Source organism: Corvus moneduloides, chromosome 10 (genome assembly GCF_009650955.1).
Source record: "Corvus moneduloides isolate bCorMon1 chromosome 10, bCorMon1.pri, whole genome shotgun sequence".
Taxonomy (NCBI): Eukaryota; Metazoa; Chordata; class Aves; order Passeriformes; family Corvidae; genus Corvus; species Corvus moneduloides.
The window spans coordinates 2,775,415-2,794,430 of record NC_045485.1 but is presented as its reverse complement, the minus strand read 5'-3'; the positions used below and the strand labels follow the sequence as shown (position 1 = coordinate 2,794,430).

The window sequence follows — 19,016 nt, the reverse complement described above, 5'->3', positions numbered from 1 at the left end:
GTGCCCGTCGACCCTTGGCTCGCAGCACCGAGTGCTTGCCCGCTCCCTTGCGTGCTCCTGGCAATGGCAGTGGAGTTGAAAGGCAGTAAATGATTCTTACACGTGATCTGGCAAAAAAAAAAAAAAAGCCAACGGCAGTGACCAGACAGCTCAATAAGTGCCCCGCAGACAGAAGGAAGCATCACGCTGCACTTTTGGTAAATTTTTGGGATGAACCTGGGAAGAAATGCTGAGATTAGCAGTCAGCCTCCTCCCACTCCCTCTGCAAACCTTCTCCATCCGATTGTGTCACCCCTGGCCTGTACCCTTGGGGCCGGTGGGGCATGGCTTGGTTTATGAAGGGCAGCCTTTGTGATGCTGTCCCAGCCTTCATGTGCCCATCTTTGCTGCTGGCTACAGGACCAGCTTCAGCCTTTGGCACATACACACCAACCGAGAATTCCCTCGACCATGTCAGCCAGCCCTTGAGCCCTAAAAGCATCCCCAGACCACTGCTAGGGCTGGTCCACTCACCCTGTCCACCCAACAGAAGCTACAGGTTTGCTGCTGGAAGCCCAGCCAGGAGGTCCAGCTCCCAGGCTTGCTTTCAAGAGCACAAGCCTCCCTTGGAGGGAGGATCTCCTGGATCCCCTGCACAGGTCCCTCCTCTCCTATAGCCTTCACTCTGTACACAGATGGAGGTTGACTGGAAGCACCTGGGTTAGCTCTTGTCCCTGCTCCCAGCAGGCTCAGGGCAAAGTGACCTGCACGTGGGTGGCAGTGCCTAGACTGGCTTCAGTGCAGGTGGGAGCCCAGTGCCAGCTCAAGGATTTGGTTCTACAAAGTGACCCAGGGGAGGTGGAGGCCCTCAGGCAATGACCACCTCCACCGTGGTACGGGGATCCTGTCCTGCCTGTGATGAGTGAGAGGCACTTCTGGCCACGCTGGTTATTTCAGCATCATCTGCAGCACTTCCTTCAGCATGGCTGGTTCCTATTTCTCATCCCTTCATCCCCTGCTTTCCCAGAAGAGCAGACTTTCTTGTGTCCAGAGTGTCTCCAAACACACTGCAGCTGGAGGGGGACTGAATTTCTCCCACCTCAAGCCTCTCCTTTTAAAAGATCTCCCATCCATATTTACTCCAGCAAGCTGTGGCCTTCCAAGCTCTTCTTCCACCGAGACAGGTAGATGCCACTGAAATCCATCCCCAGCTTCCTGTGGGTCTCACTGATCCCTGCCTCACTCATGGCAGCCTTAGCAACATCCCCATCCATGGAAGAAGAGGCACAAGGGCTTGCAGGAGACTGTCCCACGTGGTTCTTCCAGAGCCTTTTGCTGGTTTGTTCCAAAATGCCTCTTCTAACAGACATTTGAGAAATTGTAGTTGCTGCTGAAACAACAAAGACACCTGAGCACATAAATATTGGTGGAAATGCTTGGACATATTGACTCCACAAGTAGTTACAGCGCTAGCCAGATAAAGATACTTTTACCACATGACAGATGGAGGGGAAAGATGCAGAAGAGAGCTTGGAAAACATAAAGGATCCACTCAAATTACAGAAGAACAGTTTCTGGAAGAGCCCAAACTATCTTTGCCTTCTGCACATGGTTCCCAGACCTCTTCCATGGACCACTCACCGCTCCTCTCTCCCTTCTCACATCATGCATGCGTCCCAATGCCTTCTCCATCTGCCGAGGGGATGGCTGTGATGTGCTGATGGGATGGGTGATTTTCGCTTCACATCTCTTTCCCTTGCTCTCCCAGATGGCATCAGGGCAAATCCAGGGGCGAAGGAAGAGGCTCGGATTGCAATACCTCTTGTACTCCAGCGACCTCCTGCATTTCCAGATGTCCAGCCACTAGTCATCTGGAACATCACCAGCCACATGCAGAGCTGCTTCTACACCTCCTTTTGGTGCTAGAGAATCTTACCTCTCTCCATGATGGATTCCACTCCGCTCCTGGTGTGCATCCTTCTTGTGGATGCTCCTTCGACAGCTTTGCCAGCAGAGGAGAAACTCTTCCAACACATGGCTTTCCTTGGAGGTACCCCATGGCAGAAGCACAGCAGGCCAGGCCTGTGTCCTCTAGGCCACCTGGGCTGAGGGCTCAGGCCTTGATCTCCAAAGGACCCAACAGATCTCCAAGGTGGTTCTTTCTGAGGAGTACAGGAAGCCGTGGATGGAAAAGGAGAAGTGTCCTGGGTGGCCTCCAGCTGCAAAAAGCCATTCTTTTTGGAGTCCAGGAGGGGTGAACTGCATGGTGCAGTCAACTTCATCCTCTGAACATCCATCAGACACCTGCTTTGCCAAATTTTGTGTTAGAAAATGCACATTTAGTCACACAGTGGGTCCTGTCTCTCACTAAATACATGCACCCACCTCTACAGGTTCTGGTGAGACCCATACCTTGCTGCCTGGGTGCATGGTTGGTCCCATTCCCAAATGCCTGTGTCTGGCTGACTAAGCTGAGATTAAACAGCAAAGGCCAATTTTTAGTCATGCTGGGAATTTTTGTCACCTTTCAAGGCAAGAGCTCCATGCTCTGGCTCCGGTGAGCAGGAGCAGCTTTACCAGAAAGGACAGAGCTAAGTCAGTGCCCCTCAGACTTTGTCCCAGTTACCCAGAAACGTCAACCCTTCCATCTTCATAGAACGACCCGAATTATTGTCACACATCTCAAGTTCGTTGCATTGCAACACCGCACATCCCGGCCGTTGTGTTTTCCAAAAGAGGATGCTGCTAAAAATTACATGAATGATGAAGAAATACAAATTAATACACCCTCTGCCCAACCACGGGTCATTGGTGATGCATAAACACAGCTGAACCGCGGGGGAAGAACAATGCCAAGTGAAACACAAGGTAAAATAATACTGTTTATTTCCACATCTCCCTCATTACTGCAAGGCTGTGTGTGTGCGCTGCGGTTTGTGGTTGAGATGAGGCTGCACTGGAGTTTTGGTTGTGTCCTAAGGAAAGGACAGTGGGTGCAGCTGGGATAAAGTTAGAGCTGGCATGGCTGTGTGGGAGAAGGCTTGGCTTTACCACAGAGTTGGCTGCTGCCCACGGCACAGCTCATCCCGGAGCCAAGGCAGCTGAACAGGGCTGGAGCCGAGCCCGGTTGTGTGCGGAGCTCTGGAAAACATCAAAAAAGAGGGAAATAGGGAAATCTGTGATCAAGGCACCACACCATCACAGGTATCTCACCCAACTCTTTGGAGCAGTTATTTCCATAGAGGTGCTCCTATTCAACTGTGGAAGCCTTTGGAGCTATTGTTGTTCCTAGGGCTGGCAGTTGTGATGAAAACCCAGGTCACCTTGAGCGACTAAGGAGAAAATGCCCTGAAAATGGAAGAAAAAACCAAAGAGGAATCAACTGAACCTCGAGGTGGGGTGGGCTGAGGGAAGAGGGCAATACACACTCACCAGGAGTTTGGGCTTGGGAGTTAACTTGTTTCCCTATAGAAATAGGAATTTCCAGTTTGTGGCTTGGAGAAGGCTGGAGCCTGCCCATGACAAGGATGTCAGCGTGGTCAACCACGAAAGCTGGGCTCAAGTTCCTGTCCTGTCCTGGCCCCACATGTGAAGGCAGGTGAAGGCAGGAAGAGCAGCTTGGTGGGAACACATTTTCCCAGATCACCTTCTGTCAATAGCAATGGTGGGACAGAAGCTGAGGCTGGACTCAAGTGGCAAAGGTGCCTATCTCAGGAGATGGGAGATGGTGATGCTGGGTCCTGAATGGACCCTGTGGAGGAGGATTTGGGGAACTGATGGGTGATATACTGGACATGAGCTGGCACTGTGCAATTGCAGCCAGGTGTCTGCTGGGCCACATCCAAAGCAGTGTGGGCAGTAGGACTAGAGAAGAGAAGGCTCTGGGGAGACCTTAGAGCCCCTTCCAGTGCCTTAAGGGACTCCAAGAGAGCTGGAGAGGGACTTTGGACAAGGACATGAAGTGAGAAGGCAAGGGGAAATGGCTTCTCACTGCAAGAGGGCAGGGTTAGATGGGATCTTGGGAAGAAATTCTTCTCTGTGAGGGTGCCGAGGCCCTGGCACAGGATGCCCAGAAAAGCTGTGGCTGCCCTATCCCTGGAAGTGTCCAAGGCCAGGTTGGATGGAGCTTGGAGCACCCCGGGCTAGTGGAAGGTGTCCCTGCCCATGGCAGGGAGTGGAACTGGATGGGTTTTAACAGTAATTTCAAACCCAAACCGTTCTGGAATTCAGTGTTCAGGTACCCAGGAGGGGCAGGGAGAAGTCAGGGGGCTTCTGCAGAACTGGTTTACCTCGCCTGTGTAAGAACCTGGGGGAAATCCCAGCCTTCTTGCCTGATGCCAAGCCTCTCCTGGAAGAGGGAGTCACGCATGCCCTGGAGCCCAGGTCAGCATGGGCCTTGCAGCAGCTGTAAGCCACTGTGGGAGTTCCAGCTCTGAGAGCATGGCCTTGGCTGATGATGGACTGGGACCAGCTTGGCATTCCCTGTGACTCCCAAGGCCTGACAGATCCCTGGAGAGCTGTGGCTGGCTTTCCAGAAACAGGCTTGCAGGCCCTCTTTGGATCTATGTGTCAATTTTGGTGCTATGCTCCAACTGCAGAGTCACCGTGCTTAGTTTATTTTTCAGGAAATGCCACAAACCTGTTTCCCCACTGGTTAGGAGAAATATTCGGTGTCAGGTTTTGACTGTGTTGCAAAATGCTGTTTTCTACCTGGGATGAGCCAAACTGGCCACTGGAGAGTTGGAGCTGGTGTTGTTTGAACCAATATTTGCTTCTAAGTATTGCTTCTAAGTATTGCCTAATTTCTAAACCGCACACGGCAAACAAAGAGCTCTCTGTTGATTTTAAGCCGCTCTTCCCAGCTTGGAGTACTAAGCCCAGCTGCAGACTGGGGCCTCTTGTCCAGAGCTGCTTACCAGCTCATACCATTACAGATTTGCATTTTTAGGTTGGAAACTAATGGCAGCTCAACAGCCAGGTGCCAGCAGCTCGACCCTCCGTGCCTTGCATGGCAGCTCTGCAGGACGGTGCCACTGCCCCACGTCGTCCCCATGCACATCCCCCGCTCCAGCAAACACCAGCTGGCCCAGCAGTGCTGAGGAAACAGGTTTTCTTGACCTCCTTGCCCAAGCAGGCCCCTCTTTAACTCCCCAGCCCCCTTGCTGAAGTCAGCAGTGGTTTCTGCTCCACCAGCCAGCGGTCCAGGCAAAACTCACCCTCTCAGACATGCAATTAGTGCCATTCCTCCTAAAGAAGGATCCCTGTTTGCTTAATTAACCCAAAGGTTAACAGGATTACCAGCAACTCTGTGCAACTGTGATATTCCTGAAAAGATTTTGGAAGGGAAGGTGGTGAATTCCTGCTGAAGACACTCTTGCAAAGAGAGCCTGATAACTCAGCCCTGCCTCCTGTATATTTTCCAAAATCTGTGGGAACAAACTGGTAAATACTGCTATCTGGGAAAGAAATGGCAGGAGTGCCAGCTGCCCTGTGTGGCCGCAGCACCCTCTGCTCCTCTCCTGCAGGACCCCAGGTCCAACACCAGGGCACACACCAGGCAGTTGCACAACACTTCTGTCCACAAAGTGGCTGTGTCCAGCTCCCCAGGACATGCCAGACAGTTTCCACAGGGGCGTGTTCCCACAACGAGATGCTGGACCATCCCAGAGATGTGGCTGGCTGAGAACAGGAGAAAAAGTGGCTTATTTCCAGAGGCAGGGAGCTGTGGCTCTCATGAGACACTGTGCACACATCCAGGGACGTTCCCCTGCAGTAGCAGAGCCCAGGGATGGGGACAGAGGCAAGACTGTGGCAGAGCTGGTCAAGAAGACCTTGTAGTGAGAGGGGAGAAAGAGTAGAGGAGCACAAGGTGAACCTGGGGGTGAGCCACTGCCAGTCCACTGCCATAAGGGGACACCCAGCTGGGTGCCAAAGGAGCAGGGGGACATCACTGAAGCAGGTCCTGGCAGATGCAGCCAGGGGAGCAGCTCTGAGCCTGTTGCAGAGTGATGCTGTGGATTTTGCTGGACAAAGGGTCACTTTGCAAGTGGCTTTGCTGTGGGCATGGAGCTGCAGGTGGAGCAGGCAGCAGAGGCCAGCAGCCAGAAGGACACAAAGGAGAAGGCAAGGGGAGACACCAAGAAGGGAAAACTTGGGAACCGGCTTCCCGGAGCAGCACCAGCAGTACCAGATGTGGGGCTGGAGCATCTGCTGGAGCAGCTCTCTCTGCTAGATCTGACCCAGGGAGCAGGGACTGAACCTCTTCTCACCCTCCACAGTCCCCAGGCAGCCCAGCTGCACCAGCACAGCCACCCACCACTGCACCCAAGCACTGGAGCTGCTGGAGAGCTGCTCTGGCCAGAAATGAGATTTGGGCATTAAATGAATGGGAAAAGGGTCAGCTTATCAGTGGGTCAAGCTGAACTCTACCACTTGCTGTTCAACCCCTTTCCAGTTAGTTAATTTATGGTAATCATTAAGCCCCTGTCCATGCGGGAAGCTTCACAATAGCTAATTTTTAATCTGTCACCACAACTACACGCTGCTACATGTGTCCTGGTTGAAGCCACCTTCCCATTTAAACACTCTTACAGCCAATATAATTCCCTGCTGATTAATAGTGGTTGTTTTGAAACCACAGAAAAATCTGTTGGCCAACATTCCCTTCCACCCTGTAGTTTTAAAGCAGCATTAAAAGGGAATTAATGGAAATAACACTTTAGAATAACAGCAAAGCTTAGTCTTTATTGGAGACCCTTTGAACTCTAGTTAAATTAATTTCCCTTCTGCTCTTGAGATTTTCAAAGACAGACCTGTCACGAGCCGTGCAAACATCTCACCCTTTAGAGGTCAAGAGCTGAGTATGACCCCAGTGAGCAAATACTGGCCCCAGGACCTGGAAGGGCATCTCCTCCCTACCACCTCTGGTGACCACCACACCACCAAAGAAACACCTGCCCTGCCCAGGGATCGCTGAGGAGCCCACAGGCACACTTGACCTTTTGGTGCCTCCTCTCACTCCTAAGAGACAGAGGAATTTGTTTCCTGCTGGCCAGTCAAGATGTTCTCATCAAGATAAAATCCGAGTGGGATGGCTCCTCCCGTCCTCACTCCTGGGCCACCCGGGGCTGGCACAGTCTTGAGGCACGGCTGGACCCTGGCTCTCAAACAACCTCGTCCTTTCCAGTAATTACTGTTTTGCAATGTGGAAAATAATAAAAGTCTTGGGGCTGTTAAGAGGTCTGGGATGAGAAGGGGGGGGAGCAAAAGGCCCAGCTGAGCAGATTTCAAACCCCCTCCTGAGGACTTTTAGACTCCCGTGGCATTTTAATCCTCATTGCATTTCCAGCTGCAGGGATAAAGGAGCAGAAAACATAGGCAGAGATGAGGGGGCTTCAGGACACAGGTCTGGCTGGGCCTGGTCTCAGTGAGGGAGCTCTGGGCTGGGGTGGACAGGAGGATGCAGCAGCGCACTCCCAGAGCCCCCCAGCATCATCCACTGGGTCCTTGTCCCCACCCTCTGCTCATGTGGGTGCTGTGACACCGGGCAATGTGATGGCAAAGCCCAGCTAAAGTGTGACATGGCTCTAACAGCTCCTGAAAACTGTTGCAAGAATAAGGAAGGAACCAGAAAAATTCTTGCTTCAGATGCTTTGTTAAAAGTTGCGCAAAGTGGAGGGACGTGGCTGCACTCTGTAGGTGTTATCATAGAATCCCAGAGTGGCTGGGGTTGGAAGGGAACTTAAAGCTCATCTAATCCAACCCTCCTGCCACTGACAGGGACCATTTCCACTATCCCAAGTTGCTCCAAGCCCTGTCCAACCTGGCCTAGGACACTTCCAGGGAGGGGGAGTCCAGAACCTCTCTCGTTGTACAGCGATCAATGATCAGTAATGATCAGTTATATTCTAGGCAAGGTATGGGGAGAAATGGCTTCATTCCACTCCAATTCCCTTTGAATTTAAGTTCCCTTTGAATTGCAGTGGGAAGGGAAAATGAATTCCTTTTGGGGAGTCTGCTCACTGCCAGGCACTGAGAGTCTCAGCACAGCCGTGTCCACAGCCTTGCAAGACCTGATCTGACGCTCTGCCCTTCCACCTGCACACCTCTGACCACCATCCTCCTCCTCCTGTCATCCACTGCACTCAGCAGGTCCTGCCACACCTCTGCCAGGTAGAACCTGGAGGGACACCACAGCCAGAGAGTGCCAGGGCCACGTGCCAGGGGCAGAGAGAGGCAATGAGAAACACTGGTCATGTGCAAGAGACATCCCTTACCAAAAGGCATCACCTGCTCCTACAACCCCATCCTCCCTCATTTCCAGCCTCACTGGGGACCTCCACTAACAGGAGCCTGTTCATGCTCAGCTGATCATTCCTGCCTGAGCAATGCTGGAGAAGCACTGGTCCCCAGCTCCACCACAGCTCTGCCCTTGCCTGGCCATGGCCCTCTTGGGCCTGATCCCAACCCACAGACAGATGCCACTCCTCAGCCAGACCTTGGACCTGCCTGGTGGTCCCCAGGCTGTCTCCAACTCAGATCTGTCCCCAGATCTGATCCCAGCCTCAGACCTCCCTCGTCACCACCAGATTCCCAGGAGATCTGGACTCTGAGCTGAGCCCAGCTGTTGTCCAGGGCCAATCCTGCTCACCTTGAATGGAGACTCTGGAGGACAAGGATCAGGCTGGGGTCCCCATTCCTTTGGGAGCAGTCAGCCCTTGCGGTATCCTGGCACGCAGGCAAAAACACAAAGCTCTCCCCTGGTCAGACCAAGGAATGGGGAAACAAGACCCCAAGTCTTTGTAGGGCTTTGATCCCATACCTCAATCCATTTCCATCCCATTTTATCCTGGGCCATGGTTTCTTGTATGCAGCAGTAGGATTTTTCCATCAAACCAAACGTTTCTACTGAGTCCTGGCTCTCACAGGACTCCCACAGCCCCGTGCTGACATCAACACCATCCTCATAAACAGGTCATGGAGACATAACATGAACAAACAGCAGGAAACGCTTTGTGAAGATCCTGTTACAAACAAGATTTTTGTTTCTTTTGCACATTCTCTGAGGTGGGAAATCCCCGAGAAAAGACCTGGCCTTTAGTCAAGGTCACCAGACTTGTGTAATGACAGCAGGCTTCAGGGAAGTTGGAGCCACCAACCTCTGTGTCCTTCCTTGTCTACCACGAGGGATTCCAGCACAGATTTTCAGAGCACAGCAGCAAACAGCTTCCCTGGGGGAGAGCTTTATACCAAGAGACCCATCAGCTTTTTTCTCCTTAGCATAATATTTCCATTAGCAACTCTTGCAGGCTCTGGCTGTGACAGAGGACTTAATCAACTAGAGAAGACAAAGAAGGCAGCAGGTTGCATTGGTTTAGCCCCTAAAAGTTAAACTGAGCTGCCTCTCTCATTCCAGGGTGTGGACAGCTTTCAGAGGATGCTTACAGCAGGGTAAGAGTATATAGACTATATAGAGTATCTCATGTTAAAGGGCACAGGTGGTGGCTCAGAGGTTATTCCCACCTTCAGCAATCCAAGCTGAATTAAAGGATTAACTGCAAGTTGAGCTGTCCTGGTTTTAAGGAGAGACATAGGCACCTGGAGCAGTTCAGGGTTATGTCTGCTGCGCTCACAAATGCCAAAGTACAGGCTGCTCAATTGTCCAGCAGCCACGGTGCAGTTTCTCCTGGTCACAGGTGACCGACCAAAAATAAAAGAGGTGTAAGCAGAAAGGGCACTGGGAGAACACAGAGGATGTGCTGTGGCCAGAGTCCTGTGCCAGGGACATTGTCCCCAGCTGGGGCACCTGGAGTTCGGGACTGTGGCCAGCTCCTGTTCCAGCTCCTGGCAGCACTCAGGGTCTTGGCTTGAGGGGACAAACCAGGGAGCAGTATCCCAACCCAAACCTTGGACATCATCATCTCCTGAAGGATTTCAGTGGGGTGCTGGGTCTGCTCAAGTCATTTTCCTGCATCTGCAATCTTCTTGGCTGACCCAAGACAGGAACTCCAGTTCTTGGGCACAAGACACAGCCCTGCCCCAGGAACAGCACGTACAGCTGGACCTGGGGCTGCTCTTTGAGCTCTAACACATGGCAAGATTCCCAGTTTGGGTTCCCAGTTTGAGGAACTATCCCCTTTTCTTTCTTTTTTCTTTAACTCATCCCTTACTCAGTTCACAGTTGTCAAACTCTCATGTTCATGCACCTCCTACTCAGAGACTTTGACGGTGAAAGGGAAGGCAGGGGACATCTAGAAGGTCGTGATCTGTAAGATTAGCTGAGGTTAAGGAGCAATGTAAAGGTGGAGAACAGTTTTTTGCACTATCTCCTGGTGTTAGTTGTTCAAAGGAAAATAATTCTCCCAGACTGGCTGAGGAAGATCTGGAAAGAGACACCTCCTGCACCAACAGAAGGACAGTGGTCCAAAGGTCTCTGAACAGTGATATCCATTCCCTGGGGTGCAGGGGCGGTTCTGGAGGGGCATCATGCCCAACCCTCCCTGGAGCTACCACCCATGGGAGCACATAGACCACCCCTCAGAGATGGTCTGCAGACTCTGCGAGGCTGGTGGAAACCACCGCAGCTACACAGACACCCAGAGAGTTCTTCCACTCCTTGTGAGCTGCCCTCATATCTGTCATTCATCCTAAGACACTTCAAACCACGTGTAGGTCTGTGGCTTCCCCTTTTTCCCCTTTCAATGCCAAACAGCCTGGAGCGCTCCATTCCCTCTCTCCTGGGGCTCAGTTCCTCATCTCCTCACTTCTCCCCAGCCTGGACCTGCATTCCCCTTACTCAGAAATTGCCTTTTCGAAGATGGGATCAACTGATGGGAAGAGGAGACAGCTCCTTTAGGGATGTGGTGTCCCAGCTGATTGTTTGCAATTCTTCCCTGCTTCCCAGCTGAGCTTTGCTGGGTGAGTATCTCCACACGGATCTGGATGTCTCATGATCTGTGCCAGTAGCAGTAACATGCCCCCCATGCCCACACACACCTCTTGCTTTGATCCACGCTGTGTGCCATCTGCACTCCCCCAGCCTGGTTTTGCAGGGAATTAGTTGTTTTCCTAAATATCAGCTCTTGCCTCCTTACAGCATCCCAGGGACAGGCACCAAAAAATGCATCGACTCCACCCAGCTCCATGTCTGGTGGGACAGGAGCCCCTCTGAGCAGTCCTGCCAGCTGCCCCAGGTCAGGGTATTGCAGAAGATACAGAAGATAACTGTGAGGAAAGCAAATGAGGCAGAAAAGATAGAAATAAAACTTATCCCAGGGAAGCTGTGGCTGCACCATCCCTGGAAGTGTCCAAGGCCAGGTTGGACAGGGCTTGGAGCAACCTGGGATAGTGGAAATGGTCCCTGCCCATGGCAGGGGGTGGAATGGGATGAGCTTTAAGGCCTCTTCCAACCCAAACCATTCTGTGATTCCATGAAAAATGGCCCAGAGGAAGATCATTCCCCTGGCCCATGGCAGAGAAAAGGATCCAAAGCCAAGGCAGCAGAGGTGAGGGGAGCACAAGTTGTAATAGGTGATTCCTGGAACAAAGTTCAACCCACCTGGAGCCTAATGAGTCCCATCTGTGCAATCGGCAGCTGCTTGCTCAGCAAACACTCCTACCCCAGCCCTGCTGCTGCTGCCGCAGCCTCGACAGCATTTTCAGAGAAGGGGATGTTTTAACATCTGCCAAGAACTGGTATTTGGACCACTTACGCAGCTGTGGGGTGCGGCTGGGGGATATACCTTCACACACAGCCCCAGTGCACCCTATCCCCCTCACTGAACCCACAGCGTATCAGGGAGTCTACCCCCACCTTCTTCAGCTCCTTGGCTTTCTGTAGGACTCTGTTCAGTTCCTGTGGGACAAATGTGCCCTCAGACTCCATGGCAAGACAGAGATCTCTCCAGGCCAAAGAGCCAGGTGAGAAGGGACATCAGGGGAGACAGGGCAGGAGGAAGGAATGAAGGCAGCCACGGACCTGGTGCAGGGGCAGAGTGCGTCTGGGCAAACATGCGGGAAGGAAAAGAGCAGATTGTGCTCCTCTTCCTCACAACATCCACCTCAGTCTGCTCTTCCCTTCCGGCCCCAGAGCCCTACATAGAGCACCCACTCTGCTCCTGAGGCCACAGCTCTCAGTCCCCAGCGCCTGTCATGACTCTGATGAGTTACAGCTCTCCTCACACATAGACTCTGGACCCGAATTTGTCCCTCTGAACCTCCAACCCTCTGCTGCCAACAAGAAATGGCAGCGGCAGCCTTGGCCCGGCACGTAGTGCTGTTTGCACAGCCCTTGCTCAAACACAATGGCCAGAGCTGGCTCTGCAGCCCCCCCAGGTACTACGACCTCCCTCTGCCCGTGGCGAGATCACAGTGGAGCACTGCGCACCTCCACCTCCGCTTCGGCATCCGCAGGAGCTCACTGTGGCCACCGGGGCCAGGCTCCCCCTGAGGCTCACCTCGTCACTCTCAACTGACCCACACTGCCTCACAGGGCACTGACACCCCAGTTAGGTCAATTACTGGAGTTGGATATGGTAATCAACCATAAGCAGTGGTTTATAGTTAATTAATGAACCATATGGCTAATGGTTTAATTAACCATAAACAATGACAATATCGTACAGTGGGGCTTGGTTGGTCTGGGAAAAGATGACAGTGACTTGGCCAATGTCCAAGCCCTGGATACCCTCTGTGTCAACGCTGTCCTGGAGGCAGGAAGGGATGGGAATGTGGTTTATTGGCAGCCTCGATGCCAGGAGAACCAAGCAGGGAGCTTGGGAGCCTCAGCTGGAGCCTGACCTGCAGCTCCTGCTTGAGCAGACACTCCCCATTGACACCTTGAGCCGTGAACTCCCCTAAAGCAGCACCATCACATAAAAAAGCCTCAAAAATTAGTAAATCATTAAATAGATAAATAAATAAATTGATCCATCAGCAGTCACTGGGTCAACAAAGAACCAATGCCCCTTGTAGGAGAGCTTCGAGTCCAGTCCTGCTGGAGACAGGAGGACAGGCCACCCTTACCTTTTGGGTTCATTATGTGTGCAATGGAGCAGTTGTAGGAGCAGAGCATCAGCTTTTCATTCATAGTTGAGGGTGTCACACACTCTCTTGTGGGAGCTCCAGGGACCAGAGCATGAAGCTGGTGGGACCAGCACAACTCAGACCTGAAGGACTTCCTGTGGGGATTTGACTTAAAATTCCTTCCTTCTTGGGATGAAGATGGTGGTGGTGAAGGAGCCAGGCCACAAAAGACCTGGAAAAGCAAAGGTATGAAGTGAGGCTGTCTGTGAACTTTATCCCCTTTGCAGGTTTCCAAGGCCCCAAAATTAATCTTCTTGCCCTTAAAATATGTCAAGATTCCTCCATTGCAACTGAGGATAGAAAACACAAATCTCAGGGGCTTTTTTTCCTACAAAAAGTAACTCTCAGCAGGAAATACTTTATTGTGCCTGTTCCCTGGGCAAATACCTGGATTTTCACGCTGCTTTGATGACCCCTGCAGGGACAAGCAGTAAAGGTCTTGAGTTTTAATTTCTTCCTTACCTAGAAGTGTGGTGTGGTCATGGGCACTGCCTCAGGCTCTTGCTGGGCTTGAAAGGAGGAGTCTGTTCCCAGAGATGTTCAGGGGTAAGGAAGAGCTTGGGCTGGAAGTTAGGCTGCTCTCTAAGGAAGGAGCTGGGTGTCCTGGCAAGAGCTTCTGGCCTGTTGTGCCCTGGCACCTCTAGGAGAGAGCCCTCATGTACTGGGGTGGCCTGGGGGCTCAGACGGAGCTGGGAGGGAGCTGGGGTGGGGAAGGAGGATGGAGCTGCCTGCTCTGGCGGGGTCCGGTGCCCGCCCAGGGCTGGCTGTGGGGCCCCCGCAGGCCCCTGTGCAGGGACTGGGAGGGTCTGGGCTGAGGAAAGCTGCCTGTGGCTCCTGCCAGGAGGGGAGGCTCCCCAGGCTGCCGTGGGCTCAGATAAAACCCTCCCTCTGCACGGCCGGGCCCGTGGAGCTCTGCACAAGCTGCTCCAGCTGCACCTGAGGAGCTGAGGTGGCCGGGAGCCCTCGCTGCTGCCGCTGCCCGGGCTGCACCGTGCCAGGCCCTGGCTGCTGCCAGGACGCTCCAAGGGCAGGACTTGCAGGTGGCTTTTAATTCAGACTGTCTCTGACAGCTGCCAGAAGAGACTCGGGTGGGAGGAACAAAGGGATGGACTCTGCCAAGCTCTCGTGGTGGCTGCTCTCCACCTTCTGTCCGAGGCAGCCGGGCTGTCCGGGCAGGGGCTGCGTTCTGGCGCTGCCAGCGGCGTCTCCGCATGTGCACGGCAGGGAGATGATGATTCAGGGATCCATCCCCGTTTGGCTTGAATCTCCTTGTGCTTGAAGATGAACTGTGGAGCCTTGTAAAGAGAAGGGAAAGTGCTGATGAGGGTCCCGGTTGTGCCCTGGGCTTTCCTGCGTGCACTGGCCCAAAGTGGGCCAACCAAAGGTACGGGGGAAGCTGTGGGGGCTTTGTTTGAGAGCCAGCAATGGCCAGGGACAGCTGGCACTAAAGCCTTTGGAGCTGCCTTTCCCCTGCTGGGCTGCACCAGGCTCCGGGCCCCATCCTGCCCTGGGACTGGGACCAGTATAACCATTTTGGGTTCCCTGAGTGCTTCCACTGGCCCCGCTCCCAGCACTAAGGGGTGGTGCCTCCAAACCCACCAGGGATGGGGGACCCCTGCAAGCAAGTTCCACTTCCTGGTACCCCACTTGTGACTGGCTCTGTCCTCCTCTGCTGAGCCAGGGCAGCAGACAGAGCTGCTGGGATGGACCTGCTGCATGGAACGTGGCCGTGCCCTGGGGACAAGCAGAGGCCATGCCATGCTGCCAGGGCAGCACCCAGTGTCCCAGGGCACAGGCACCGTGTCCTCTGCTCTCATCCTGAGCTCATCCTGGGCTCCGGCATCCTCATCCCAGGGGCTGCCTCCCATAGCCTGGGATGGAGCTACTCCTGATGTTTCTAATTCCTCCTGTGAAGGTTGCTGTGTGCAGGGATCGGGTGGCTGATGCACTGCCAAGCTGATCAACCCTTTGCCTTGGCTGGGCCATGGCACTGAGGTGAAGCTGTGTCCTTGTGTGGCCAAGGTGCCTGCTCAGGTCTGGGAAGAAGCATCTGCAGCGTAACCAAGAGCGGAGCCTGGCACCTAAGGAGTCACTTCATGAGGATTAACTGGTCCTTTGCAAGGCTGCCAGGATGGAAAGCTGTCCTGACTGGGGGGGGGGAGCAGATAGCGATGGGAACACCAGAGCTGAGGAGTGGGACAGTGCCTCAGCACCTGCAATGGGCACTAGGAGGGTGCACAAGGGAACTTGGAAAGAAGGGGTTAATGAGATGTAACAGGGAGCTCGGCTCTGAGCCACAGAAGACTTCAACAGCCCTGCACAGAAAGGCCACAAAAAGCTGACACTGGGCCAATACCAACCGTGTGATAGGAAAGGTGGGACAAAGAGCCAACACTCTGAGAGGTGAAATCCCTGGGACAGACAGAGCTGTGACCACAGGCTGCAGGTGGATAACTGTGCTGGGGTGGCCTGTTGTCATCACAGCCCCTTCCATTCCCTGCACAGCGGGGCTGTGGTGGCAGGGATGGCGGCAGCAGCAGCAGGGCCCTGGAGGTGCCTGGTGCTGGAGAGTCTCTGCCAAACAACCTCAGTGTCTTGCAGTGGTTTCGGTGTGGAGTGCTACAATGGTATTTTCAGGAAAAGTGGAGGAAGAGGCAAACAACTGAACAGATTCTATGTTGTATTCCAAAGCTGCTGTATTTGAAGGGGAAAATGCTCACTGGGGCTGATAAATGATCACCCAGACATTCCTCATGAGCTCAGAGAAAGCAGGAGGCTTGGGGATGGTGGAACTTTGCAAATAGGCTCTGCCCTGTGAGCAAGTGATTTTAACTGTTGGTACTCCGGGTTTTTAAGTAGAGGGTGTTGATCAGCAGCGTGAAGCTGAGGTGGAGGCCGATCATCAGCAGTGTTGTTACGATCCGGTTTAGACCCAGAAGAGCAAAGAAAAATTATGCATATAAACCAGAAAGAACTTGAAATGTTCAAAATACATCCAAAAATGAGATTAAAACCAAACGAGGTTAGATGTTGGCGCCAAACAATGGATGCATTTTATTTAATAGTAAAAGGGGGAGGGGGACAGGGAGAGAGGTGACAGGGTTAGGGAGCGTATCGCTCTTCCGAGAGTCCCAATGACGTCTCGTAGCTCCCTTCCATCTGGTCTCCTCGGTGCTGAGGGTCCCCTGCCGCCGTGCCACGCCACACTGCGCCACGCTGCACCACGCTGCCACACGCCGGAGAGTACAGAATCCCAGGGATTAATGCCCACTTTGGGCCAGGTGGGAATGCCCACGTGGCTCCCGTGCAGGGGCCAGTTTGACACTGTCCCTCCCAACACTGTGGATTTGTTGCGTCATCTCTGGTGTAGGGTCTGAGGGCCCCTTTGGGGGGCCTTGGATGGGCCATGACAGCCCCCCTGCTGTCCTTCCCACGGCTGCGGCTTTTCCCCGGCTGAAGGGGCCCCTCAGCTGGGCTCCTCTGCGCAGTGGAGGACGGGCAGTCACTGCGCCTCTGCCCAGAGGCTTTGCCAACACGCATCCAAAGCCTCTCTCCCTCCACCCTTTGGTGCAGGGTCTGTGCCAGCCTGGCAGCTGATAGGCCTGGGGCTGTGCTCTCCACCTTGGAGGTGTTAAGCTTGTGCTTTGTGAATGTCCCCAGCCCTGAGTGGTGATGGGCCTCTCAGAGCCCCATTCAGGGCATGGTAGTCTTCTCTGCAGCTTTTGTAATACAGTTTTTAAAGCCCTTCATGCAAATGTTTAAGCCATAAACTATAATATTTCAGTCTCTGACAAGTGTAGCCCAGGCACCGGTACTGGGCCTTCCTTCTTGATAGTGGCCTGAATAATGGGGCCCAGGGCACCCTCAGCAAGTTTGCTGAATTTCCTACAGTGGGAGGAGCTGCAGAGACACCAGAGGATGACTCTGCGCCCACAAGGACCTCAACAACCGGGAGAAATGGGCTGATGGAACCTCCTGAAGTTCAACCAAGGGCTATGCAGGGTCCTGCCCCTGGCGAGGTGCAGCCCCAGGCACCAGGACACACCATGGAAAGCAGCTCTGCAGAGCAGGTCCTGGCGAGTGTGACTGGCACAGCCCCACCCCAGCAGAGACCGCCTGGAAGGCAGCTGGGTGAGCACTGAGCCCACGGCCAGGTCGGCTTTGTGCCACAGGGTCCGTCTCTGTGCATGGGGGAGCTCCTGGGTGTGCCCCTTAGAGCCCTGTGATGTCACCAGTCATGATCACTGTGCCATCACTTGCAGTGGGTAGGTAACTATGGACACCAGCGCTGGGCAGTGCCGCAGCACTCAGCCTGGGACACGCTGGCAGCCGAGGAGCTTCCGAGCGCTGCCTGTGTGTGAGGAGCCCGAGCGCTGGCGGAGTCTGAGGAGCTTCTCAGTGCTGCCAGCGACCAAGGAGCCTCTGGGTGCTGCCAGTGACCGAGGAGCTTGTGAGTCCCACGAGAGGCCGAGGAACACCTGAGTGCCACCAGTGGAAGCCAAGCCTTCGAGTCCTGCCAGCAGCTGAGAGGAGTCAGGTCCGGGAGCAGCAATGGAGGAGGCCAGGCAAGAGCCAGCAGCGCCGCGAGCCGTCAGGATCTGCCGCATCTGCGTGGATCCCCTCCGCAGCCCCGCTGCCGTGGAGCCCTGCGGACACGTGTTCTGCCACGCCTGCATCCAGCCCCGGGCTGCCCCCGACGCCGCTGCCACCTGCCCCATCTGCCAAGAGCCCATTGGGGCCATCCGCCTGCTGCAGGGGCAGGACAACCGTGCCGGGCTGGCCCCGCGTCGCCACCGCCGCCGCCTCCATCCCTTCGTGGCGCGGTGGCGGCAGCGGCAGCAGCAGGAGCAGCAGGAGGAGGCAGCTGCTGGAGGTGGCCGGCGCCGAAGATTGGCTGATGGGGACCGGCCGCCGAGCCCTGTGCCCCGCCAGCGTGCCCGGAGAGAGCTGGAGGAGCTGGACAGAAACGGGCAGGAGGAGAGCAGGTGGCCGCGGAGCGAACGTGAAGCGCTGGGCGGAGGGGACAACGGGCGCCGCCCCGCCGTGCTCCCCCCTGATGGGCAGCCTCCATGGCCTGTGTGAACCGAAAGCCAGGATGCCGAGAAGAGCTTCGCCTGGTTTCTTCTGCCTGCTTGCTTGAGGGAGTGGGAGCTGTGGGAGGGAAAGCATTTAGCCGTAGGAACTTAGTTAGAGAGTAGGATACTGATAGGGAAATTAGCTGTAAATAAACATTTTTATTCATTTGAAGCATTAGAAAGCAGGCATTCTTTATTAGCGCCGGACACACGGAATAATATCTCCTTTAATCTGACGTCTGTGGTGAAACTTCATAACAGGGTCCGTTGTTATTCCATCCCGATCACACCTATCCATCACAATGTGCCTCCCAGCTAATACACAAACACCACTTTCCTAGAACTAATTTCCATGCATTTGCCTTCTACTGGAAGTCCTTTTTTGGTCCTGGAGGTCGTCATAAGGGGTGTCTGGTGGTCACATTCACCGAGTGCTTCAATATTACTTTGAGCTGCTGCTGCGAGCAGAAGGGCAGAGGCGGCGGCAGCGGTTTCTCTTTCTCGGCGCTCCGCATACAGAGAGGCGCTGAATGGAGCCGGCGCCCGTGCGGTGCCGGCGGGGACAACGTGGCCAGCGACGAAAACATGGTGAGCAATTCCCCAGCACAGAATCCAGATGAGATCAACTTCTCAGCGCTGCAAAATCCTACAGAAATCCTTGAACTGCTGGAATTTGTTGCCAGTGGTACTTGGGAGCAGCGCTGTGACCACAGGCCTCCCAGCTGCAGGTGGATAACTGTGCTGGGGTGGCCCGTTGTCATCACAGCCTCTTCCATTCCCTGCACAGCGGGGCTGTGGTGGCAGGGATGGCGGCAGCAGCAGCAGGGCCCTGGAGGTGCCTGGTGCTGGAGAGTCTCTGCCAAACAACCTCAGGGTCTT

General features: G+C 54.2%; 1 protein-coding gene and 1 long non-coding RNA gene across 3 annotated transcripts; one reads left to right on the top strand and one right to left on the bottom strand.

The window, feature by feature from the left end:
• Positions 1 to 2,848: 2,848 nt before the first annotated feature.
• On the bottom strand, positions 2,849 to 9,084 carry LOC116448523. Of its 2 annotated transcripts, none has more exons than XR_004241986.1 (3): positions 8,801 to 9,084; positions 8,630 to 8,706; positions 2,849 to 3,327 (listed from the first exon to the last, which is right to left on the bottom strand). It is a non-coding gene; the product is annotated as an uncharacterized LOC116448523 (long non-coding RNA). The 2 variants fall into 2 exon arrangements; XR_004241985.1 differs by having other exon boundaries at positions 2,849 to 3,120; positions 8,801 to 9,075.
• A 3,802-nt stretch (positions 9,085 to 12,886) lies between these two features.
• LOC116449063 (E3 ubiquitin protein ligase DRIP1-like) lies at positions 12,887 to 18,309 on the top strand. Its single transcript, XM_032120224.1, has 2 exons — positions 12,887 to 13,248; positions 16,954 to 18,309. The coding sequence occupies exon 2, from the start codon at positions 17,614 to 17,616 to the stop codon at positions 18,142 to 18,144; it is 531 nt and encodes a 176-aa protein (XP_031976115.1). The 5' UTR covers positions 12,887 to 13,248; positions 16,954 to 17,613; the 3' UTR covers positions 18,145 to 18,309.
• Positions 18,310 to 19,016: the final 707 nt, after the last annotated feature.